Source organism: Microtus oregoni, unplaced genomic scaffold, assembly GCF_018167655.1.
Source record: "Microtus oregoni isolate MIOR12 unplaced genomic scaffold, Mior012 000067F_001, whole genome shotgun sequence".
NCBI classification, from domain to species: domain Eukaryota; kingdom Metazoa; phylum Chordata; class Mammalia; order Rodentia; family Cricetidae; genus Microtus; species Microtus oregoni.
Window position 1 is genome coordinate 486,939 of NW_024543954.1, and position 20,208 is coordinate 507,146.

The following is a 20,208-nucleotide window of genomic DNA, read 5'->3' on the forward strand; positions in this document are numbered from 1 at the left end:
TTGCAAAAGATTAGAGGGGAGCTCAAAGGTGGTGTCATTACCAGGCAAGGGACAAGTGGGACCCCATGGAATCAGGTTTTGAGGTCTACCAAACTTATTCTCCTGAGATGTAGAGGCCCAGGAAACCTCAAGGTCACACCAGCTATTCTCAATGTCATTTCATTTGTTTCCCAGATCTCTACGTCCTGGCCACCTTCTGAGGCCACAAAGCAGTGCCTGCCCCAGTGCCTAAGCATGGGTGACTGGTACCTTAAAGTGCCTTTTGTGCCGAGGTGAAGACGATACTCCTTACATTCCTGTACCTGGGCTTGGCACATGGCCTTACCCAGCTGCTCAGCACAGGCCCAGGATGGAGGGAGGCCTTCACCCTTGCACCCAGCCTTGACTTTTTCACCTTTGGACCTCCGCACACACTGCTGTGACCATCTCCTCAAAGTGTCATCGGCTCACCCCCATGTTTCTCAGGCCACTATATTCTTTCCCTCCCACCCCGACTCTGGACAAGAAGGGTCTTAAATCCTCAAGAGTAGCCAGCATCCAATCCTGTCTGCTCTCACTTCCACAGGTTGACTTTCCTATGGTTGACTGGTCTCCACCCACACCTCATCCAGGTCACTGCTGCCGCAGTTCCTTTCCCTTTGCAGGTCTCACATCTGCACACTCTAATCCTTCTACTACAATAGAGTCCTCTGTATCCATTCCTTGGCATCCGCTTCTTTCCTCTCTTAAATGCCCCTTGTTCCTTGGGTGGCTCCAGCACTTCCAGGATGTGTGCTATGGAGTAACTCCTCTATGGCCTTTGTTTCTACAGGAGGACTTTGGTCCCAGGCTGGGCCAGAGAAGACCCAAGTTTGAGTTCTCTGATGAGCAAAGAGACTCTGCCACGAAACAGGCACATGACACACACACCCCTCCTCCTCCTGCTAGCTTGAGTAAAAATGCTGCCCCTCCCTCCTTCCTCACCTATCAGGCTCAATCTGGCTCAGACTGTAACTGCTTTTCTTTCTAAAGCCGCCTGATGGCTGCAGGCTTAGCCCGACGGGATGGGGGGGAGAGGGGGGGGGGGATGAGCCACCTGGGAACTTTGGTATCTGATCAGGTCAGGGAGTTGGGGATTGAAACGGGCACGCCTCACCTTTCTAGTCCACCCCAGGCTAGTCTTGACCCTGGAAAATTCCCAAGAATTTGCTCAGTTGCCTGGAGGTCCCTATCGAGCAGAGCAGGCAGGTGTTGAGCTTAGGGAGAGGGTCTGTACAGCAACCAGGCACCAGGGGGCAGCCTTACCCTATTCTTACCCCCTACCCATAGGTTACACGCCCTACCCACCCCCACACCAGGCAAAGGGTGGACTGACTGGAGTATCATGGAGTCCCCTCCTCTACCTTGGTGACAAATTGGAACGCTGATCCTCAACCAGGCAAGCTATCCTTTGCTCACTCTGGAGACACACAGAAATTGGTCACACCCAGAGCTGACACCTGGACTCTTAGCCTATCTTTGGGGAGGCCTAAATGTCTTGAGGAGACAGCTCAGTGCTTCTGGCAAAGTTCCACAGAACCCCTGGAGGCAGATCTCCCTCTCCAAGCCAACGCAGAGATAGTTAGTACTTCAGGAGACAACCGACAAGGGCACCTACTTTGGTGCAGGTACCAAGAAACTTTGCACCTGGATACCCAACTCTCCCTAGGTCCTAATTGGGAGACATGAGGCAGGTTAGATGAACCTTGGTGAAGGACGGTCCACCAGGAAGGGAGACTCCAGGCTAGAAACAGTAGAGGAAAGGAGAAGGACTTAGGATGTCTGGAAGTCAGCCAAGGACTCCGTTTTCCTGGTAGTTCATTAAAACCTGAGGGGACTTTGGCCCCACCCGGGCCAGGTGATCCTGGAACGACTAGCGGCTCGGCCCACTGAGGAGGAGGTGCTGGCCCAGCGCCCCAGGTAGCAGCCACCCTGCTCCGAACTAAAGCTGCCTCTCCCGAGGAGGAGGTAGGCGGAGTGACGGGGAGGGCGGGATGGAGGGGGGGAGGGGAACAGCCGGATCGTGGGGGTGGGGCGACAGTGACATCACCGGGAGTTGGTTCTTAAGCAGCAGCCGGTAGCGCCGGGAAAGAGACGGACAGTTGGAGTGCCTTGGCGAATCTGAGTCCGCCGCAGCCGGAGAGCGGCTGTAGCAGCCGCCACCGGGAAGGAGGGGGCGAGGCGAGCCCGGGGCCACCAGAGCCGCTAGCTCCAACTGAGCCGCGGGCGAGGACAGCAGCGCGGAGCTGGGCCGGGGCCGGGGGGCGCGGGCCGCAGGCCCCTTGCTCCGGCCGCCGCTTGCAGACAGTGGGCTTTCGATGCTACCCGCGGCGCGCTAGGGTGAGCCTCCGGCCAGGCGAGCAGTCGCCGCCGCAGCCGCCGCCACCGGAGCGGCGGGCAGGAGTCTCGGGAGCCGCCGCCGCCCGGTCAGGCTCCACCGCCGCCCGCGCGCTCCCGGGCCCCCGACACACATGAGATTCTTCAGGCTCACTTTCAAGTGTTTCGTGGACTGCTTCTGACTGCGCCGCCCCCGCCGTCCCGCACCCCGCCCGCCCGCCGCCTCGTCCCCCGGCCCGGCCGCCCCCGAGGCCCCCGGGCGGGCCCGTGCTTTCGGGGCCCTCTCTCCAGGTGCCGCCGAAGCCCCTTGCCCGCCCGCCACCCTCAAGGCGCCGCGACCCCCGGCCCGGCCTCGCGGCCCCAGGGACCATGGCGAAGAAGAGCGCCGAGAACGGTATCTATAGTGTGTCTGGTGACGAAAAGAAGGGTCCTCTCATCGTGCCCGGGCCCGACGGTGCCCCAGCCAAGGGCGATGGCCCCACGGGCCTTGGGCCGCCCGGCGCCCGCCTTGCCGTGCCACCACGAGAGACCTGGACACGCCAGATGGACTTCATCATGTCGTGCGTGGGCTTCGCCGTGGGCCTGGGGAACGTGTGGCGCTTCCCCTACCTGTGCTACAAGAACGGTGGAGGTGAGTGCCCCCGCCCCTGAGCATCCCGGCTTCTCATCAGGGGTCAGTTCCCACCCCCAGCCTGCCACAGGCCCACCAGAGCAGTGGGGTTAAGTCCAGAGGGTGGGGAGGCCCGCCCAGAGCGCGTGGGGGCCATAGTGCCCCCTCACCGGCCAAGCACTCAGTGACCCAGCGCACCAGCCTCCACCCCCCTCACCGGTCATGTGCCTGGCAGTGGAGGGGGAAGCTATTAAGGAGAGCTTCCTGATGAACTGAGGGGGGTTCTTCCCAGACTTCCAGCCCAGACTGGGAGTGATTGGCCACTGAGGTGGGAAGGGAAGGCCTGCCCCCAGTGGAGGGGACTCCGGGAGGTGAGGAGCCCAGCCTGCCCCCGTGGGTCAGGCACACAAGTGACACATTGTGTGCCCCCCCACGTGTGCACACAAGAACACACACAAACACAATGGGCCACTCTGTCCCCCCTCCCCCACGCTCTCCCCTCCCCTCCCTTTTCCCTTCTCTTCCCTCCCCTCTGACCCAGGTTTGGAACACTTGGTGCTTGAGCCAGGCTTGGGAAGTCTGCGGCCTGGCCCGACTGGCGCCGCCACTAGACAAGCTACATGCACATCCCATGCCCAGTTGCTGAAGCTCAGCTTAGCAACAGTAGTGGGCACTTACTTGCCTGTCCTGGAACTGCAAAGCAGAACTGGATTCCTTGGGAGCTAAAGCAGCTAGGTGATGGGTGGGAAACTGAGTCCGTGAGGGAAGGCCTCTAGCCCAAGGTCACACAAGGAAAGGATGCTGGGAGCAGGACCCACCTGGCAAACTGCAGTTTAACTCCATTACTGAGTAGCTGAAAGAGCTGAGCCTGAGCAGAGTAGGGGGTCCTAGAGAGCAGTAGGGGGAAATAGGTCAGAGCTGCAGCTGCTCTGTTCTCCCCTCCTTGCTACTAGCCCATCTAATTACTGAAATCTTGCCTTGGTCCCTTTCCTTGTCTACCTTTGTCCTACACCAATACCCCCATTAGCAGAGGCTTGCCACCCACCCATCTTTCTCCTGTGACCCTCATGAGTGCAAAGTACAGGGTAGTTGGGCACACTGCCTTTGAACAAGCCCCCAAGACTGAACACCCAGCCTGGAAAACACACGCGCGCACACACACACTCCCTAGCCATTCCATCCTGTTCTGCTGCCTGCCAAAAAAAGATGGTCTGTATGCATAAGCCTGGGTGGTTTTGATGCCTGTGAAGTCACCCTAGGTGGTGTCCACAGGCCAAGGACCCCATGGTACAGCAAATACTGTGCCTCCTCTCACCAAACCTATAGTAGATCTCCTGGGACTGTTCACCTTGAGCCTCTGAGTCAGTGACCACTCTTGCACTGATTCACCCAGTGGGAAGTCATGGGACTGGGGCTCTGCCTGGGCCTTCTAGGACTTTGGAGGCCGGGCTGGTCTGTGAGGCCTGGACAGCTTGGCTGAAGGGTTTGGGTTAAGTCCTTGCCTACTGTGGAGGCTCATTGGGATACATCACGAGTCCACTCTATGCTTTCTCCACTAGGTGTGTTCCTTATTCCCTACGTCCTGATTGCCCTGGTTGGAGGAATCCCCATTTTCTTCCTGGAAATCTCACTGGGCCAGTTCATGAAGGCCGGCAGCATCAATGTCTGGAACATCTGCCCTCTATTCAAAGGTGAGCCATCCTGAGCCAATTCTCAGTACTCCTTTTTTCAACTACTGGGACTAGGGCAGGGGACCAGAGTATAGCTATGATCCACATGAAGAAATCTTGCCTAGGTAATACCCTCCCAGGCTCAGGAGAGAGTCTGCAGTTAACTAGAGTCAGGAACTAGGGTGGAGTGGCAAGCTTGCTTTTTTAAGAAAAGGATGAAGCAGAAACAGTTAAGCTTAGGGACAGGACCTGTTGGACACACTTGACTCACTGCAGAGGTCCTTGTCCTTGCCTTCTGTAGCTGCAGGGTGGCAGTGGGACCTGGGAAAGGGACAGCATTTGAAGCTGGACTAGCAGCAGCAGAATATAATAGCTACACAAGGTAGGAGAGGAGGGCTGTCTAGCACTGGGCTAGACAAAGGAGCTGAAGCACAGATATTAGTAGAGGAACATGGCAAATGTTAGCGGGAAACAGACAGGAAAGGTAGCCCACTGTTGGAACACACAGTCCAAGTTTGGAGAAGCCTCTGGCAGGATAAAGGGAAGTAGAATACAGGGAAGGAAGGAGACATGCAAGAAGCAAGCTGTCAGGAACTCAGCAAGAATCAGTGCCAGCTCTGGAAAGGGAGATAATGGGGGTGGTAGAAACATGGCCATAAAGAAGCCCAGAATAAAAGGAAGCTTCTCACTCATCCTTAGGCCTGGGCTATGCCTCCATGGTGATTGTCTTCTACTGCAACACCTACTACATCATGGTGCTGGCCTGGGGCTTCTATTACCTGGTCAAGTCATTCACTACCACTTTGCCCTGGGCCACATGTGGCCACACCTGGAACACTCCTGACTGTGTGGAGATCTTTCGCCATGAAGACTGTGCCAATGCCAGCCTAGCCAACCTCACATGTGACCAGCTTGCTGACCGTCGATCGCCTGTCATCGAGTTCTGGGAGTGAGTCGGGTGCCTCTGGGCCAAGCCCATCCTATCTCATCCCTTGGGCTCTCTATATGTGGCCAAGCCCTGGGGCACATGGCCAGGGATGCAAAACAACCCACTCCTGGGTTTTGTCTGTCCCTATGGTCCTGGAGCTTATAGACATTGCTCCTACAGCAACATGTCATTTGCCATTGCCCTATCAAGTTTACCTGGCTAAGGAGCTGAGACTGCATATTTGCAGAAGGTTGGGGTGAGGATGATCTGGGGTAGTCAGTCCTACAGATCAGGGCTGTGGTGAGGGAGGACCCATATACTCCAAAGCAAATCCCAGTCACTGTGCCCTCTGCTGACATGACCCTCAGGTGCCCTCTTTTCTTTTCTACCCTAGGAACAAAGTCTTGAGGCTCTCTACGGGGCTGGAGGTGCCAGGGGCCCTCAACTGGGAGGTGACCCTGTGCCTGCTGGCCTGCTGGGTGCTGGTCTACTTCTGTGTGTGGAAAGGGGTCAAGTCAACAGGAAAGGTATAGCTGGAAGCAGGTGGGGGGGCAGCATTGCCTGGGAGGGACACAAACACAACAGGAGGTGACTATACTGGGGCTCAAGCCTATAGAGTAGACAGGTCTTTATTGTCACCCTGTTGATGGGCATTATTTCTCGTAGCCTTCAGACCTGAGGGTGAAAGGTCAGGCCATACCTACCCTTCCCCATGTCCACCACTCCATCTCAACCCTTTCTCTTTCCTTCCGCCTCTCTCTGTTTCTCCCTACTTATCTCTAGATGCCTAATCTTTGGGGCTCTCCTCACCTCTATGATCCTCAGGCCCCCCAGGAAGACTTCATATAGCCCTCCTTCAGAGGTTCCCTCTCAGGTTACAGATACAGATGAACCAACATATTAAAACTGCTAAGCCATGGAACATGGTCAGGTGCCTAGAGGGCCAGATTGCAAACATTCATTCCCAACAGGGTCCTCAATGGCTGTCTTCCTCCCTCCCTTTCCTTCCTTCCTTCTCTCATCACCAATAACACTGAGCTATAAAACCAACCCTGTCCTCTTGCCCATCTAGAATCCCTAGCTGCCATGGACCCCACTGCCCTATCAAGGATGCCTTGGAGTTTGGGACCACAGGGCTCTGAGGAATATGTACTTATTACAATCCCATGTAACATTGCCACAGATTCTCCTTGCCGAAACTCTGCAAACCTTCCTGTCCTTATAGGCATGTCCCCACATGGACATACTGAGAAGTTGCCCGTCAGGAGAGTTCACATTTTCTCACTCCCCCATGGACTGATTTTCCTCTTTATACATTAGATGTGCCTAGGGACCCTCACCTTGGAATGCCATGATCCTGTCTCTCCCCTCCTACAGCTGACTAGTGCCTGCTATGAGGCTGCCTGGGCTCCAGGCTGGCCCCTAGCTTCCCTGGGGATGGTTGGTCATTTAGGAATAGAATGAGTGCTACTGGCTTTCCTCACCTAAATTCTGAGCATGACTGCAGTTTGGGGAGACTGTGGCCACTTAAGGGGAGCAGGGGTTCGGAACCTGAGCACCCTGGCCCCCTAGATCGTGTACTTCACTGCTACATTCCCCTACGTGGTCCTTGTCGTGCTGCTCGTGCGAGGGGTGCTGCTGCCTGGAGCCCTGGATGGCATCATCTACTATCTCAAACCTGACTGGTCGAAGCTGGGGTCCCCTCAGGTGAGGAAAGGTGCTTTATGACAGCAAGACTGGGGGGCACAGCCTGTTGAGTAGGGTCCTTTATGACTCTGATCTTTGCCCATCCCTTCCAGGTATGGATAGATGCCGGGACCCAGATTTTCTTCTCTTATGCCATCGGCCTGGGGGCCCTCACAGCCCTAGGCAGCTACAATCGCTTCAACAACAACTGCTACAAGTAGGCACCCGCCTCTGCCCTGCCTGCCCTGCCTTGCCCTGCCCTGGAGCAGTGGGGCTGCCTAAACCAGAACATTCTGCCCCTCCACCCCCAGGGACGCCATCATCCTGGCACTCATCAACAGTGGGACTAGCTTCTTTGCTGGGTTTGTGGTCTTCTCCATCCTGGGCTTTATGGCCACAGAGCAGGGTGTGCACATCTCCAAGGTGGCAGAATCAGGTGAGCTGCCAGACCTCAGCCCACCTCCAGACCTGCAGAACTACCCTGATGTAGGGCATGCACAAAAGCATTCTGAAACGTGACAGACGAGTTCAGCTAGCTGTTGAGATGGCTCTAAGCAGCTGAAACAAGGCTGTTCTCTGGAGCCAGGAGGGCCTCCTGCCACCTACCTCTAAGGCTGCAGGGTGTGTCTTCATAGTGGTTGAGTACTGGAGATAGAAAAGGAGCTGCTCCTTCAGCCCCTGCTGTATCACCCCAGGGCAACCAGAAACTGCCAAGGCTGTTTGAGCCCAGGGAAAGTAGTGTGAGTCAGGAGGTCCTGCTAATATGGGGTGAGGCTACCAAGGACCACAGCCTTCCAGACTATTGGTGTGAGGTACCTGTAGGACCTCAATGGGTCTAGCCATGCTGAGGCACAAATAGCCCCCAAGTTTTTATTATCTGGGGGATGGGCATGACCTTGAGCGTCAGGGTACTCAGGATGGTGCTGAGGGCCAGTCTCACCCTGCATCTTTGCACTCAGGGCCTGGTCTAGCCTTCATTGCCTACCCACGGGCTGTCACACTGATGCCTGTGGCCCCACTCTGGGCTGCCTTGTTCTTCTTCATGCTGCTGCTGCTCGGTCTGGACAGCCAGGTTTGCAGGAGCTCTAGGGCAAGAATGGGGTAGGGGCTGGTGGTCAGGGGGCTTGGCACATTGGGCAAGAGATGCACGGGGACATGGGAGACCTGGGCCTGAGCTGCCCTGGACACAGTTTGTAGGTGTGGAGGGCTTCATCACCGGGCTACTGGATCTCCTCCCGGCCTCCTACTACTTCCGTTTCCAAAGGGAGATCTCCGTGGCTCTCTGCTGTGTCCTCTGTTTTGTCATCGATCTCTCCATGGTGACTGATGTGAGTAGGGTAAGGTGGGCTACTACTGTCAGTCTCCAGCCATGGGCCATCATCTTTCCTGACCTGGCTCTGTTCTCCAGGGCGGCATGTACGTCTTCCAGCTCTTTGACTACTACTCAGCTAGTGGCACTACCCTGCTGTGGCAAGCCTTTTGGGAGTGTGTGGTGGTAGCTTGGGTTTACGGTAGGTCAGGGTGAAGGGCTGGGCTAGAAATTGTAGGGTGGAATGGAAGGGGGTAGTCTCCAACTCTATCCTTCCCATCTACCTCACCCTATTCCAGGAGCTGACCGCTTCATGGATGACATTGCCTGTATGATTGGGTACCGACCTTGCCCCTGGATGAAATGGTGCTGGTCCTTTTTCACCCCATTGGTCTGCATGGTAAGACTGGGGAAGCTAGGCAAGTGGGGTGGTGTAATGGGGCCCCAATGACTGAAGACACATGTCCACACAGGGCATCTTCATCTTCAATATTGTATACTACGAACCACTGGTCTACAACAATACTTACGTGTACCCATGGTGGGGCGAAGCCATTGGCTGGGCCTTTGCACTCTCTTCCATGCTGTGTGTGCCCCTCCACCTCCTGGGCTGTCTCCTCAGGGCAAAAGGAACCATGGCAGAGGTAAGGTCCCTATCCCACTCTTTCCTGGGAAGGGCAAACTGTCATCCAGAAGCACAGCCAGCTCAGACTACAGAAGAAAAGCTAACCTATCATGGCTTCATGTGGAACCAAGGAAGCAAGGCCCACCTCTCACTTTCCACACAAGGGCCACTTAACCCTGCTTCCCATTGTAGGGAGCATGACCTGGAAGGGTGCCCTAAGAGAAACAGACCTGCCTTGGTGGCAGGTAGCAGAAGCTATTGCCATGGGGTAGAGCAAGTGACTCATGGGAGGCTGGCTCAACGTGCTCTCCTCTCCCACAGCGCTGGCAGCACTTGACCCAGCCTATCTGGGGCCTCCACCACTTGGAATACAGAGCTCAGGATGCAGATGTCAGGGGCCTGACCACCCTGACTCCAGTGTCTGAAAGCAGCAAGGTTGTCGTGGTGGAGAGTGTCATGTAATAGGCATCCCAGCTCACATCACCAGCTCATCCTTTGGTAGCCATAGCAGCCCCTGCTTTAGCCTCTACCCATCCCACCAGGGGGCTTGCCTTTCCTTGACAGTTCGGGGGTCTGCCTGGGGGGGGAAGGGGAGGAAGCACCATGAGTGCTAACAAAAATAACTTTTTCCATTTTTAATAATAAAACGCCAAAAATATCACAACCCACCAAAAATAGATGCCTCTCCTCCCCAGCCCCCAGCCACGCTGGTACTTGACGTTGCTTCCAGGTCCCACCTCCTGTCCTTCCTCTCAGTTCCCAGGACCCACCTCCTAGCCCTGCCAGCCCCGCCTGCCTGCCTCCTAAGCTCTGCTCTGTACCACACCTTCACCCTGCAAACTACAGTGGCAGCTTGGGGAACAGGAGAGGAGGGAAAGAATAAGGTGGGACAGGAGGGTAGGCAAGAGAGGGACAGTGGAAACAAGGCAAATGTTTCAGCTGGATTAGACCCCTCTTCCCACCCCTAGTCTAGAAGCTAGAGAGCCAGTCAGCAATGGAACCTTGTGTTCTTGCGCCAATTGCCACCAATATTAATTAACTGTATGAGCTTGGGTCTGAATGTGTGTGTGTGTGTGTGTGTCTGTGCACGCATGTGCGTGTATAGAAGATGTATAGGTCTCTTATCTTTTAGTGAAGGTGAATACCAGAAGTTAAACAGAGCCTCTGGGCAAAGGAGGCTTGTATTTTGCACATTTTATAAGAAAAAAAAAACTGAGAGTGAGACTTCTGCTTGTATATTTCTAAAAAGCCCCAACCACCCCCACCTTACCACTCCTCTCCTTCACATCCCCACCTTTCTTCTCTGACCCTAGCCAAGGAGTGTGAATTTATACTTAACTTTCATAGGCAAAACAAAAGCTTCAGGCTGTTGACTATGTGAGTCTGTTGTATGGATGTTTTGTATGGTCTCCAGCTGAGACTGGAGTGGGTAAGTGGGAGCCTCAAGGGCATCCCCACACTATCCTTTGCCCCTAAGCCTATGGGGTAAAAGGCTACAGCATTGTCCCAGGGATCTGGGTCTGCTCACCTGGCATGCTCAGGCTTGCCCACACCCTGTTCCTGGGCTGGGTATGATTGCAGGGATCGCCCAAGGAAGGGATCCTGGGCACAGCTCCCACCTCTGAGCTAAAGGCTGATGTACTTTTGACATCTCAAGTCTTCCGTAGCAGCTTTTAAACTCACATCTATGTCCTGTCAAGCCTGAAATAGCCAAGTAGCCCCTAGAAAGGCTTCCTTCACACAGGGCTAGACTAAGCCAGGGAGATGGGGCTGGGTAAGAGTACAGGCCTTTGGGGACATTCTTACTGTGCTAAAAAAGCCACTGCAAACATAGCAATAAAAACACTTCATTTTCCAAGACTGGCTCCTGCTTCTGCTTCTCTGGAAGATGGATAAGGTGGGGAGATAGTTGTGGGGACCTTCCTCCAGCTCCAACTCGGCATTAGGTAAGGCCCAGTGTGAGGAGCTCTACACCTAGCACCATGCCAGAAACTGGAAAAAGAGTGGGGAAGAAATGCAGGAATAAAGCCTCAGTCCCCCAGAGTGAAGAGCATGGGGTGACATAAGTTCAATAGGAACAAATACAGCAGAGAAGGGAGGCTGCAGCCAGGAGTTGCTTGCTCTAAGAATCTTACCGAACCAGGCATGATAGCTTGTGGCTGTAAGCCCTGCATTTTAAAGATCAACAGAAGTGTGCTCCTGAGCAAGTAGCTTTCCAAGATCGAAAAGTAAAGGGTACACTGGGAGCACAGACAGTAAGATGTAACTTTGATCCATGGACTAGGGACCGGCATCTGGACCTGGTTTGTGGCACCAGTTAGTGGGGTAGAGGGGGTTCTTTGGATTGGGATCTACTTTGCTGGCAGGGCCAGAAGGGGTTGTAGATGACTACAGGATGCAGGACTGAAGAGTCAAGACAAACACCAGAGATTTGGCTTGAGACACAGGATGAATGGTGCTGCCAGGTCCTGTGATGACAACTGGGAGTTGGCTTTGGGCATGTCTTGTTGTCCAAAGGAAGATCTCTGGTTGGCAAATGGACACAGGAGTTTGCAGTTCTAGAAAATCTGGCCTGGAGCTAAAACTTCTAAAGTTCTCAGCTGGGGGTAGAGCATAAGTGAGTACAAAGGGAGACTCAGCCTGGCTGGCCAACAAGGATTAAGATGGTGCTATAGTTCACTGTGTATTAAAGAGATTGTGGAGACTTGGACAAGAGTGGTCTTGGGCCACATGCAAAAACCTCACTAAAAATTGCAATAAAAGAAGTCAACCGGGCCAGGTAACAAACCTGTCAAATCAGCTACTCAGGAGGCTAAAGCAGGAAGACCAAAAGTTTAAGCTTGTGCTGCAGAGTGAGTTCAAGGACAGTCTAGTAGCTAAGGATATGATCAATGACAGAGAACCTAACATATACAAGGCCCTGGTTGTCAAAGGTGTGGAGCATGGTAGGGTGGTGAAGTTAGCTTAGCCTGGCAATCCCAGCTATTTGGGGAGCTAAGGCAGGGGAATCATAAATTCAAAGTCATCCTGGGCAACATACGGATTGTTTCAAAACATATAAAGGAGATAGAGGTCAGAAGTAGAACACTTGCCTAGCATGTGTAAGACCCTAGGTCTTACAATGAATAGAACAAGGGAGGAACCCAAATATACATGAATGAATTAAAGTATGGCTTATTCATAAAATATAGTATTACTTAGCCTGAAATAGGAAATTGAGATATATGCTACATGGGTGGCCCTGAAGGACATGATTGGTGAAATGAGCCACTTACAAAAAAACATTGTATGATTGTACTCACAAGAAATTCCTCTAACAGTCAAATCCATCTCTATGGATGATGAGTACCAGGGGTTGGGGTTAAGGGAACATGGTTTAATGGAGACAGCTGCAATATGGGGAGATGAGCACTTAATTGTGATGTCCAACTGCTTAATGCCATCAAACTATGCACTTGAAAATGGTGAAGATGTGTAATGTGAATTCTAATTGGTCTTAATAATAAAAACATGGAGCCAGATACCAGGGTAAATGCTGAAAGATCAGAGAAGCAAAGGAGCAAGCCACTAGAGAGAGAGACTTCTTAACCTCTACCGATCCTCAGACAGAAAGGATGAGCTCCTGTCTCCTGCCTTATATCTCTCTTTCCACCCAGCCATAATCCTGTCTCAAACCCTGAGTGGCAGGATTAAAGGCATGTGCCTCCCAATTACTGGGATCAAAGGCATGAGATCCAAAGTGCTGCAATCAAAGGTGTGTGCCACCATGCCTGGCCTCTATGGTTAACCAGTGGCTAGCTCCACCTTCTGATCTTCAGACAAGCTTTATTTGTTAGAGCAAACAAAATATCACCACAAAGAAGTTTTATGTGTTACAAGTATATGAATTTATGTTTTACCATAATATAAAAAGGTGATACAAGACAGGTCTTGGAAGGGAGGGACGTAGTGCACAGAGGTCAGCCTCTGATGAGTATGTTGTGCCACAGGAGAAACCAGACAGCCCTAGTTCTGTTATGTGCAAAGTGGTTGTGTTCTGTGCAGAGCAGGAAGCAGGCATCACCTGGTGCAGGCTATAGCCTCCCTGTCCCCTTCTTAGCACTCTTACTCAGTTTCTTTATTCCTTCACAGACCCTGTGCTCTTGTCCAGAGTGCTACTCCCAATCTCCCTCTTGCTCTCATCCCTAAGTCTCAGCCTGTTATCTTCAGCTGCAGAAGATCTTTGCAAAGTCCAGTAGACTTTTCCCCAGGCCCTCATACCAGTCTCTCTCTCTCTCTCTCAACTAACTCCACCCATGAGGAGCTTAGAGTCTCAGGCTTTCTCCACCAAGTATCTATTCTGGATAAGAACCCTAGTGGGGGTCACATTAAAGGCCTTCCCAGCAAACTGTCACAACACCAAATACAAAAAAATGGTAGCATCACAGAGTTCACTTTGTGCTTCACTGGATGCTACAATAGATGGGGCCTATTTACTCAGGAAATCGGCTTTTATACAAGGGTTTAGGAAACTGAGACCAAAAAGTTCAAGCAGAGTGAGAAAATAGAGTGGAGAACCATCAAACAGGCTGTCCCAGGAGCTGGGCCAGAGAGGAGAGTGGTCAGGGTTGGAGTAGAAAAGCAGGAGAGGTGATCTGGACTTTAGCCTTCCAAAGCACAGACAAGCAAGCTTAGGGAAGCCCAAAGTAGTCCGGAACACTTCCTGGAAAAGCAGACTAGTCCTATGCCTTGGCATAGCAACCAGAGGGTGTTACCTCTACCCTCATGGGCACTGCCTCTAGACTGCTGGGAAAGGGGCAGCCTCCTTACAGGGCAGCCATGCTTTGAGGATGGGTAAGAGTGACAGGGTGCTTGGGAAGGCAGCTGCTTGGCCTAATCCCAGACAGAAGTAGGAACACAGTTATTTGTCAACCTCTAGCCACTATCAACATCTTCAGGAGTCACTCCAATCCCAAAAGACACTAACCAGCTCCCACAATCCCTCTTTAGTCTTCACAGACAGTAGGCATAGTACACACCCTGAGCAGGAAGGCTAACAGGGAGGAGGGGGTGACAAGCATCTGATCAGGAACAGGCCCTTTCTTGTGCCTTGTCGGAGGGAAGCTTAGCTGCAGGCTGATCTTGCTCTAAGGAAGTAAGCAATGAGGGCATGGACCTGTCAGAAAAACAAGTCAGTGCAGAGGCAGGACCCCATCCCATCCTGTAAATCTTCATAGTCAGTGGGCAGTAGAGAGACACAAGCACTCTGCAGTCCCTTCTTGATTGCCTTGCAGCCCCTCTCTATAGCCTTATTCTGCCCTAGCTAGTTCTAGGTCACTGCCAAGGACAGTCTCCTCTCCCAGTCAGCATTAGTCAGAGGTCACGCTGTAAACCTTCAGGAGGGGGTTGGGCAGCGAATGACTGGTGGCGCTCTGCCACATTCTATCTGTCCCAAATGTGATGAATAGGAACCCAGAGAAAGTAGCAGGAAGTCCTGCTGGTTTACCTGGCTTTCCAGACAGTTACCAGCTCCCAGGGAGGCTGACAAGACAGACACTCCCTAAGAGCCATAAAGTGGAGTTGTCCTGGTTGAAGCGGAACAAGAGGGGGAAGAACGGGCAAAGAAAACAGGAGTTTTGAGGGCAAGCGTGAGCCTGCTCTTCAAGGGCTAAGAACAAGTCCAAGGAAAGGAAGAATGTCACACTGAACCTGTGCAACCTTCTGGACACTCTTCAGTTTTGAGAGAGCAGAAGTAGAACCATCCCCAAAACCTCAGACACAAACAGCTTGTAACCTAACAACATTTATTGTCCTCAGGATAAAGCAGTTGACCTGCCTCACAACCACCTTAAGGACATACAGCAAAATAAATGGGGCTCAACTGCAGGCCAGGTCACAAGTGCTCTTCTACACTTCTAGGACTGGAAAGTGCCCTGGCCAGGCAGGACCATGGCAAATTACTCCAAATGAGCAACATTCAGGTCCCTTTTGGTTTGATGGCAGGTATGTGTAAAGGAGTCAAAATAATGATCTGTAAGCTGTGGGAAAAAAACTGGGGAAGTAGAAGGGGATAAAACCAAGTACCAGAGGGAGAGGGTAAGCTCTCAGTAGTAAACAGTGAGCATGGATCAGGAGGAAGCCAGTTGCAGGGAGGGGGAGAAACAAGCCTTTACTCCTCCTTCTTGTCCGAGGGACCACGTACTAAGGCCTAGAAAAGGAAAGAAACCCCAAAGAAGTTAAGTTAACAGAGCCTATCCCCAAGCCCTTGGACCTTTAGTATTATGCCCCCAAACACTTGGTTCTTCTCTCCTGTTAATAGCAAGTACCCAGGCAAACAAGGTACCCTACCCTCAACAGTACCCAAAAGCTTGCCAGGGTGAGTGTATCAGCCCATTCATCCACTAGGGAAGACCCTGTACCTACTGCCAGGAGAGGATTGGCAGGACCTCAGGGAACTGAGCCCCATCAGGTGCAGTGGCAGCTGGAGGTGATAACTGCAGCTCTCTTTTACTACAATGAGAGCAGAACCAAGACCTCCTCTAGAGCACACAGCAGACCACCAACCATAAGTTCCAATTTGGGGCCTTTCCACCATTGTGTGCTACGCACTGGTGTTCTTAAAACCCATATCCTTAGGGGTCAGGAGATAGTATCTGTCATAAAAGCGTGAGGACCTAGGTTCAATCCCCAGAACACATAAAAAGACAGGTAAAGTAGAGCATACTTGTTATTCCAGAGTTGGGAGACATATGAGGCAGATCTCTATAGCTAGTCAGCTTAGTTTACTTCAAAAATTCTAGACCAATAAGAGATCCTGTCTCATAAAAATAAGTTGGATAGCTCTTGAAGAGTGATACCAAGGTTTTCCTCTGGTGTCCATAGTCATGTGTGGACATGTGCATGGACACATAGACCCCAACCCCCAAGTCCTTTCCAAATGCCTGGTATATTCTGAGGGCACAGGGACTCCCTGTGGGGCTGGGCTCTCCCTCTAACTCACTACCTAATGCAAACCAAACAAATCTAGGAATATCTATTTGTCTCCTTCCACTCATCTTCCTGACCACCTAAGCTTCCAGCTACACCTGGAGTTGTGAGGCTAGCCTAAAAACTCAGATCAACAACCAGAGCCTACCAGGTGAGGCACCCTTTGAAGCTTTCTCCTCACTTGCCAAACACTACTCCCCCTGCATCCCACAGGAGAGGTAGCTAGAACAAGATCCCTACTTATTGAAGGGTTTTGTTTTTTGAGATAGGGTCACAGTATCTAGTCTAGGATGACCTAGAATTTTCTCAATTCTCCAGCCTCAGCTTCCTAAAGTACTGGCATTTCAGGTGTGGCCACCACACCCAGCTTTCCCAAGCGTGTTCCTGATAAAACCCCTACCACAGCTGGTAATAGCCTAGGATAATAAGTACCCCCTCTTTAAGGGCTTGTCACTGGATTTAAGGTAGTAAGGGCTCAAAGCAGAGAGCGCTAACCTACTGATATGAGCTGCCCTTAGTAGGTTCCAGCCCAGCATCTAGTACCATGCCATACCTCCTGCATGAAGGATTGTAGCAGCTGAGTCTGCCCACACTTAGCAACAAAAGAGGCAGCAAGGGAGGGCAGGAGAGCAACACCAGTAAGACATCTAGACCTACTGCAAGGCCTATAGAAGAAGCAGCAGGCTCCCCAGCTCCCCTAGGAACTGGGCTGCAGGACCCTGGCCCAAACTCTAACCCACACCTACAGGTAGGGAGACACTGACCTGCAGCTTGGCGTGCTCTTCCAGCAGACGGTCGTACTCCTTGGTAAGACCCTCAGACTGCTTCTGCATGGCCAGAGCCTCGTTTTCAGCTTTCTCTAGCTCTGGCAACGATACAAATAAATACAGAAAGAAATTAAAAGACTGGGATTATGTAAGAAAAAACACCTACCTACGAATAACATGGAAAATTGTTCTGAGTCTGTCTCAAAAGAGGTTGTACAGCTTCCAGTGTTTGTTAATATCTCTGCCTTCTATGTCTTCCACTAGAGAGGTGAAAGGAAGGGAAGACCCAACAGGTACATAGAACAAAAAGTCAGAGCACCGCCCCTATGAGTCCCTTCAATGGAAGGATGTTAATGGTTCTCAGGAGGGGTGGTGACCTTTTGAATGGCCAGGAGTGAGAGGCCATGAGCAAAATCCCAGCATTAAGTGACAGTGATACCTTACAGAGTATCAGTGGCCAATGTCTACAGTGTTGAATGTGTCTGGACTTAATGCAGGAGAAGGAAAAGAGAAGGGAGAAAGGGAGCATAGACCACACAAATTCTTCCTGACACTCCTTTTGTTCTCAGCTCCCAAGCATCTTGGGGCTCCTCCTCCCCCCCCCCCCCCCCCCCCCGCCTGCCTGTCTTGACAAGAAACCCCTAGTAGGCACTACTAAAGCATGCACAGCAGCTGCTAGGGCTTCTTCAAAGCCCTAAACCACTAAAATGTTCTAGCCATGAGCTTGCTTAGTCACATTTGGGTGTAAGGGTGCAGAATGCTATGTTTGTTTCTGCCCAACTCTAAAGTTTGCACATGAAGTATACTATTAATACTTGATACAAGGGGGCAGCAGTATGCAGGAGTGTAACAAGAGGGCAATCTCACTTTTCTTGCTGTTGGCCAGCTCATCTTTTAGCTTCTTCAAGTCATTCTTCAGGCTCTTGTTCTCCTCTAACTTCACCTCAGCACTCTCAACATCCAACTTGCCTCCGTCTTCGGCAGCTCCCTAGGGAGAGTGAAGGTGAAGCATCTCCAGACCACTGCACTCCTTTGAACTGTACTTCCTCAAGCTACCTCCAGCAATTACTTGCACTTTTGGAAATGTCAAGACAGAACTGACCTCTATAAGCTCCTAGGCATGGACCAGGCTATGGCTAGCTGCTGAGGAAAGGAGAATAGCCAGTAGGGGCACCTGCTGCAAGCTCATAGGCCACACACTCTGCCTACCCTGGCCCCTAGACCTACCTTCCCACCAGTAGAGCTCAACTTGCTGTCACCTGGAACTCTCTGCCCAGATAACCTAACTACTCTTATTCCTTCTCTTCCTGTAGCAAACGCCCCCCAAAATTTGTTCCTATCTACCCCACCCATCTCCAAACCATCACTCTCCTTCCTAGCTTAACACTTCACCTCCTCTTACAGACTAACAAACTGGTCTCTGCTTCTTCCCTAGTACCAAGGGGTCCATTAGCCCCATGTTGCTGGAAGTGTTGCACTGACAGCTAACTTCTGAAGAATAAGAGGCTGAGAGTCCCAACAGAAGTCCCTGCTTCCAGAAGATCTATTCTCATCAGAGAAAACTGCAACTGGCACCAGCATATGGATACAATAGTAGTATACCCTCTTCCTCTACTGTGCCTCTACCAGCTAACAGAAGGCACCAGACTCACCCCAGATTCTTTCAACAGGCACACCCTCCCCACTAAAAACTTCCTTTATCAGGCAACAGCACTCTCACATGGGTCCCAGCCTAATAGTGACCTCTGTGGACCCTTAGAAATGTGGCTCTAGAAGGCAGACTTAACTCACCTTCTTTAGCTGGTCATTCTCCTCCATGTATTTCTTGGCCGCCTCACTGGCACTTTCTGCTTGCTTTTTAAAGGCTTCATTGGAGGCCAGCAGTGTGGCCTGCTGGGAGATGAGAGTTACCAGGCGTCTAAGTAAGCTGCAATTGTTTACAAAAAGGAGAAGTAAGAAGCACGAGAGCAAACGGCCTGGCAGGAACGCTTCTTGGCTGCTACCTGTTCAGACTGCTTCCAGCCTGGACCTGGCAACACAAACTGGGGCCCAGGAATTGTCCTCTGCCACCTCCCCCTGTTGTAATAGGAGCGGTGGGGCTGCGTCCCCAGCACCCCGGCCGCCTGGCTAGCTTATGCCCCGAAATAACAACACACAAATTGTATTCTTTTAAACACTGCTTGGCCCATTAACTCTAGCCCTTACAGGCTAATTCTCATATTCCGGTCAACTCATCTCTAATAATCTGTGTAGCATCAGTCTTACCGGGAAAGATTCTAGCCTACGTCCATCCTGGGTCTGAGCTTCATGCATCTGCCTCAGAGAGCAGAGCTATCGCGTCTGCCCGGGAGAGGGGAGCATGGCGTCTCTGAGCTCACTTCCTCTTCCTCCCAGCATTCTGTTCTGTTTACTCCTCCCACCTATGTTTTAACCTATGAGGCCAAGCAGTTTCTTTATTACTTAACCAATGACCTTCCTCCATCATTTCCCCCTTTTCTGTTTAAACAAAAAGGAAGGCTTTAACTTTAACATAGCAAAATTACATATAACAAAACAGTTATCAAGTAAAAATTACAATATTTACATCTATTTTATCTTTATCATAACAAAGGAAAACAACTTAACTATCTATTTTTCTTTTTTTTTTTTTTTTTTTTTTGGTTTTTCGAGACAGGGTTTCTCTGTGGTTTTGGAGCCTGTCCTGGAACTAGCTCTTGTAGCCCAGGCTGGTCTCGAACTCACAGAGATCCGCCTGCCTCTGCCTCCCGAGTGCTGGGATTAAAGGCGTGCGCCACCACCGCCCAGCTTAACTATCTATTTTTCAACAGCATCAAAGACTCCAGAAGGATATAATATTACCTAAGTAAAAAAGAAGTCCAAAACTCTAGAAATGACAGAGACATCTCGCTGCCTGGACAGTCACCCAAAGTTTCTCTGTACTGTTGGGGCATCCATCTTTGGCCTACAGGCCCATAGTTTCCAGCAGACATTTCCATGAAGCAGGAAATTTTTTTTGTTTTTTTGTTTTTTTGGTTTTTTTTTTGGTTTTTCGAGACAGGGTTTCTCTGTGGTTTTGGAGCCTGTCCTGGAACTAGCTCTTGTAGACCAGGCTGGTCTCGAACTCACAGAGATCCGCCTGCCTCTGCCTCCCGAGTGCTGGGATTAAAGGCGTGCGCCACCAACGCCCGGCTGAAGCAGGAAATTTTAAAGGCAGTCACTATCTGCTTGTCCTGAAGAATGTCTTGTAGACTCTTTCATGAATCAGGAACCCTGAAAGATCATCTCACTGGGC

The 20,208-nt window shown here is 51.6% G+C and overlaps 2 protein-coding genes across 2 annotated transcripts in view; one reads left to right on the forward strand and one right to left on the reverse strand.

Annotated features, from left to right (window-relative positions):
- The first annotated feature begins 2,081 nt into the window (after positions 1-2,081).
- LOC121440294 (sodium- and chloride-dependent creatine transporter 1) lies at positions 2,082-11,055 on the forward strand. The gene is made up of 13 exons (XM_041641080.1): positions 2,082-2,986; positions 4,525-4,656; positions 5,335-5,584; positions 5,958-6,090; positions 7,136-7,270; positions 7,363-7,466; positions 7,561-7,685; positions 8,209-8,321; positions 8,440-8,577; positions 8,658-8,760; positions 8,858-8,958; positions 9,032-9,202; positions 9,505-11,055. Exons 1-13 carry the CDS (start codon positions 2,725-2,727, stop codon positions 9,643-9,645), a joined length of 1,908 nt encoding a protein of 635 aa, XP_041497014.1. The 5' UTR covers positions 2,082-2,724; the 3' UTR covers positions 9,646-11,055.
- Positions 11,056-14,949: 3,894 nt separating this feature from the next.
- The window catches only part of LOC121440279 (B-cell receptor-associated protein 31), a 41,050-nt gene continuing 35,791 nt past the window's right edge, over positions 14,950-20,208 (reverse strand). The window contains exons 6-9 of the mRNA XM_041641058.1: positions 18,708-18,843; positions 17,784-17,904; positions 16,914-17,014; positions 14,950-15,370 (exon numbers count right to left, since the gene is read on the reverse strand). Of these exons, the coding sequence (XP_041496992.1) occupies positions 15,332-15,370; positions 16,914-17,014; positions 17,784-17,904; positions 18,708-18,843 (397 nt within the window). The 3' untranslated portion in view covers positions 14,950-15,331. The remainder of the gene's footprint in view (positions 15,371-16,913; positions 17,015-17,783; positions 17,905-18,707; positions 18,844-20,208) is intronic.

What these genes read in the sequence shown, in the direction of transcription:
- LOC121440294 (XM_041641080.1), top strand. Translation starts at nt 2,725, where the DNA reads ATGGCGAAGAAGAGCGCCGAGAACGGTATCTATAGTGTGTCTGGTGAC. An exon ending in GTGCTACAAGAACGGTGGAG is followed by an intron (nt 2,987 to 4,524) that starts GTGAGTGCCCCC and finishes TTTCTCCACTAG; the next exon opens with GTGTGTTCCTTATTCCCTAC. An exon ending in ATCTCTCCATGGTGACTGAT is followed by an intron (nt 8,578 to 8,657) that starts GTGAGTAGGGTA and finishes TCTGTTCTCCAG; the next exon opens with GGCGGCATGTACGTCTTCCA.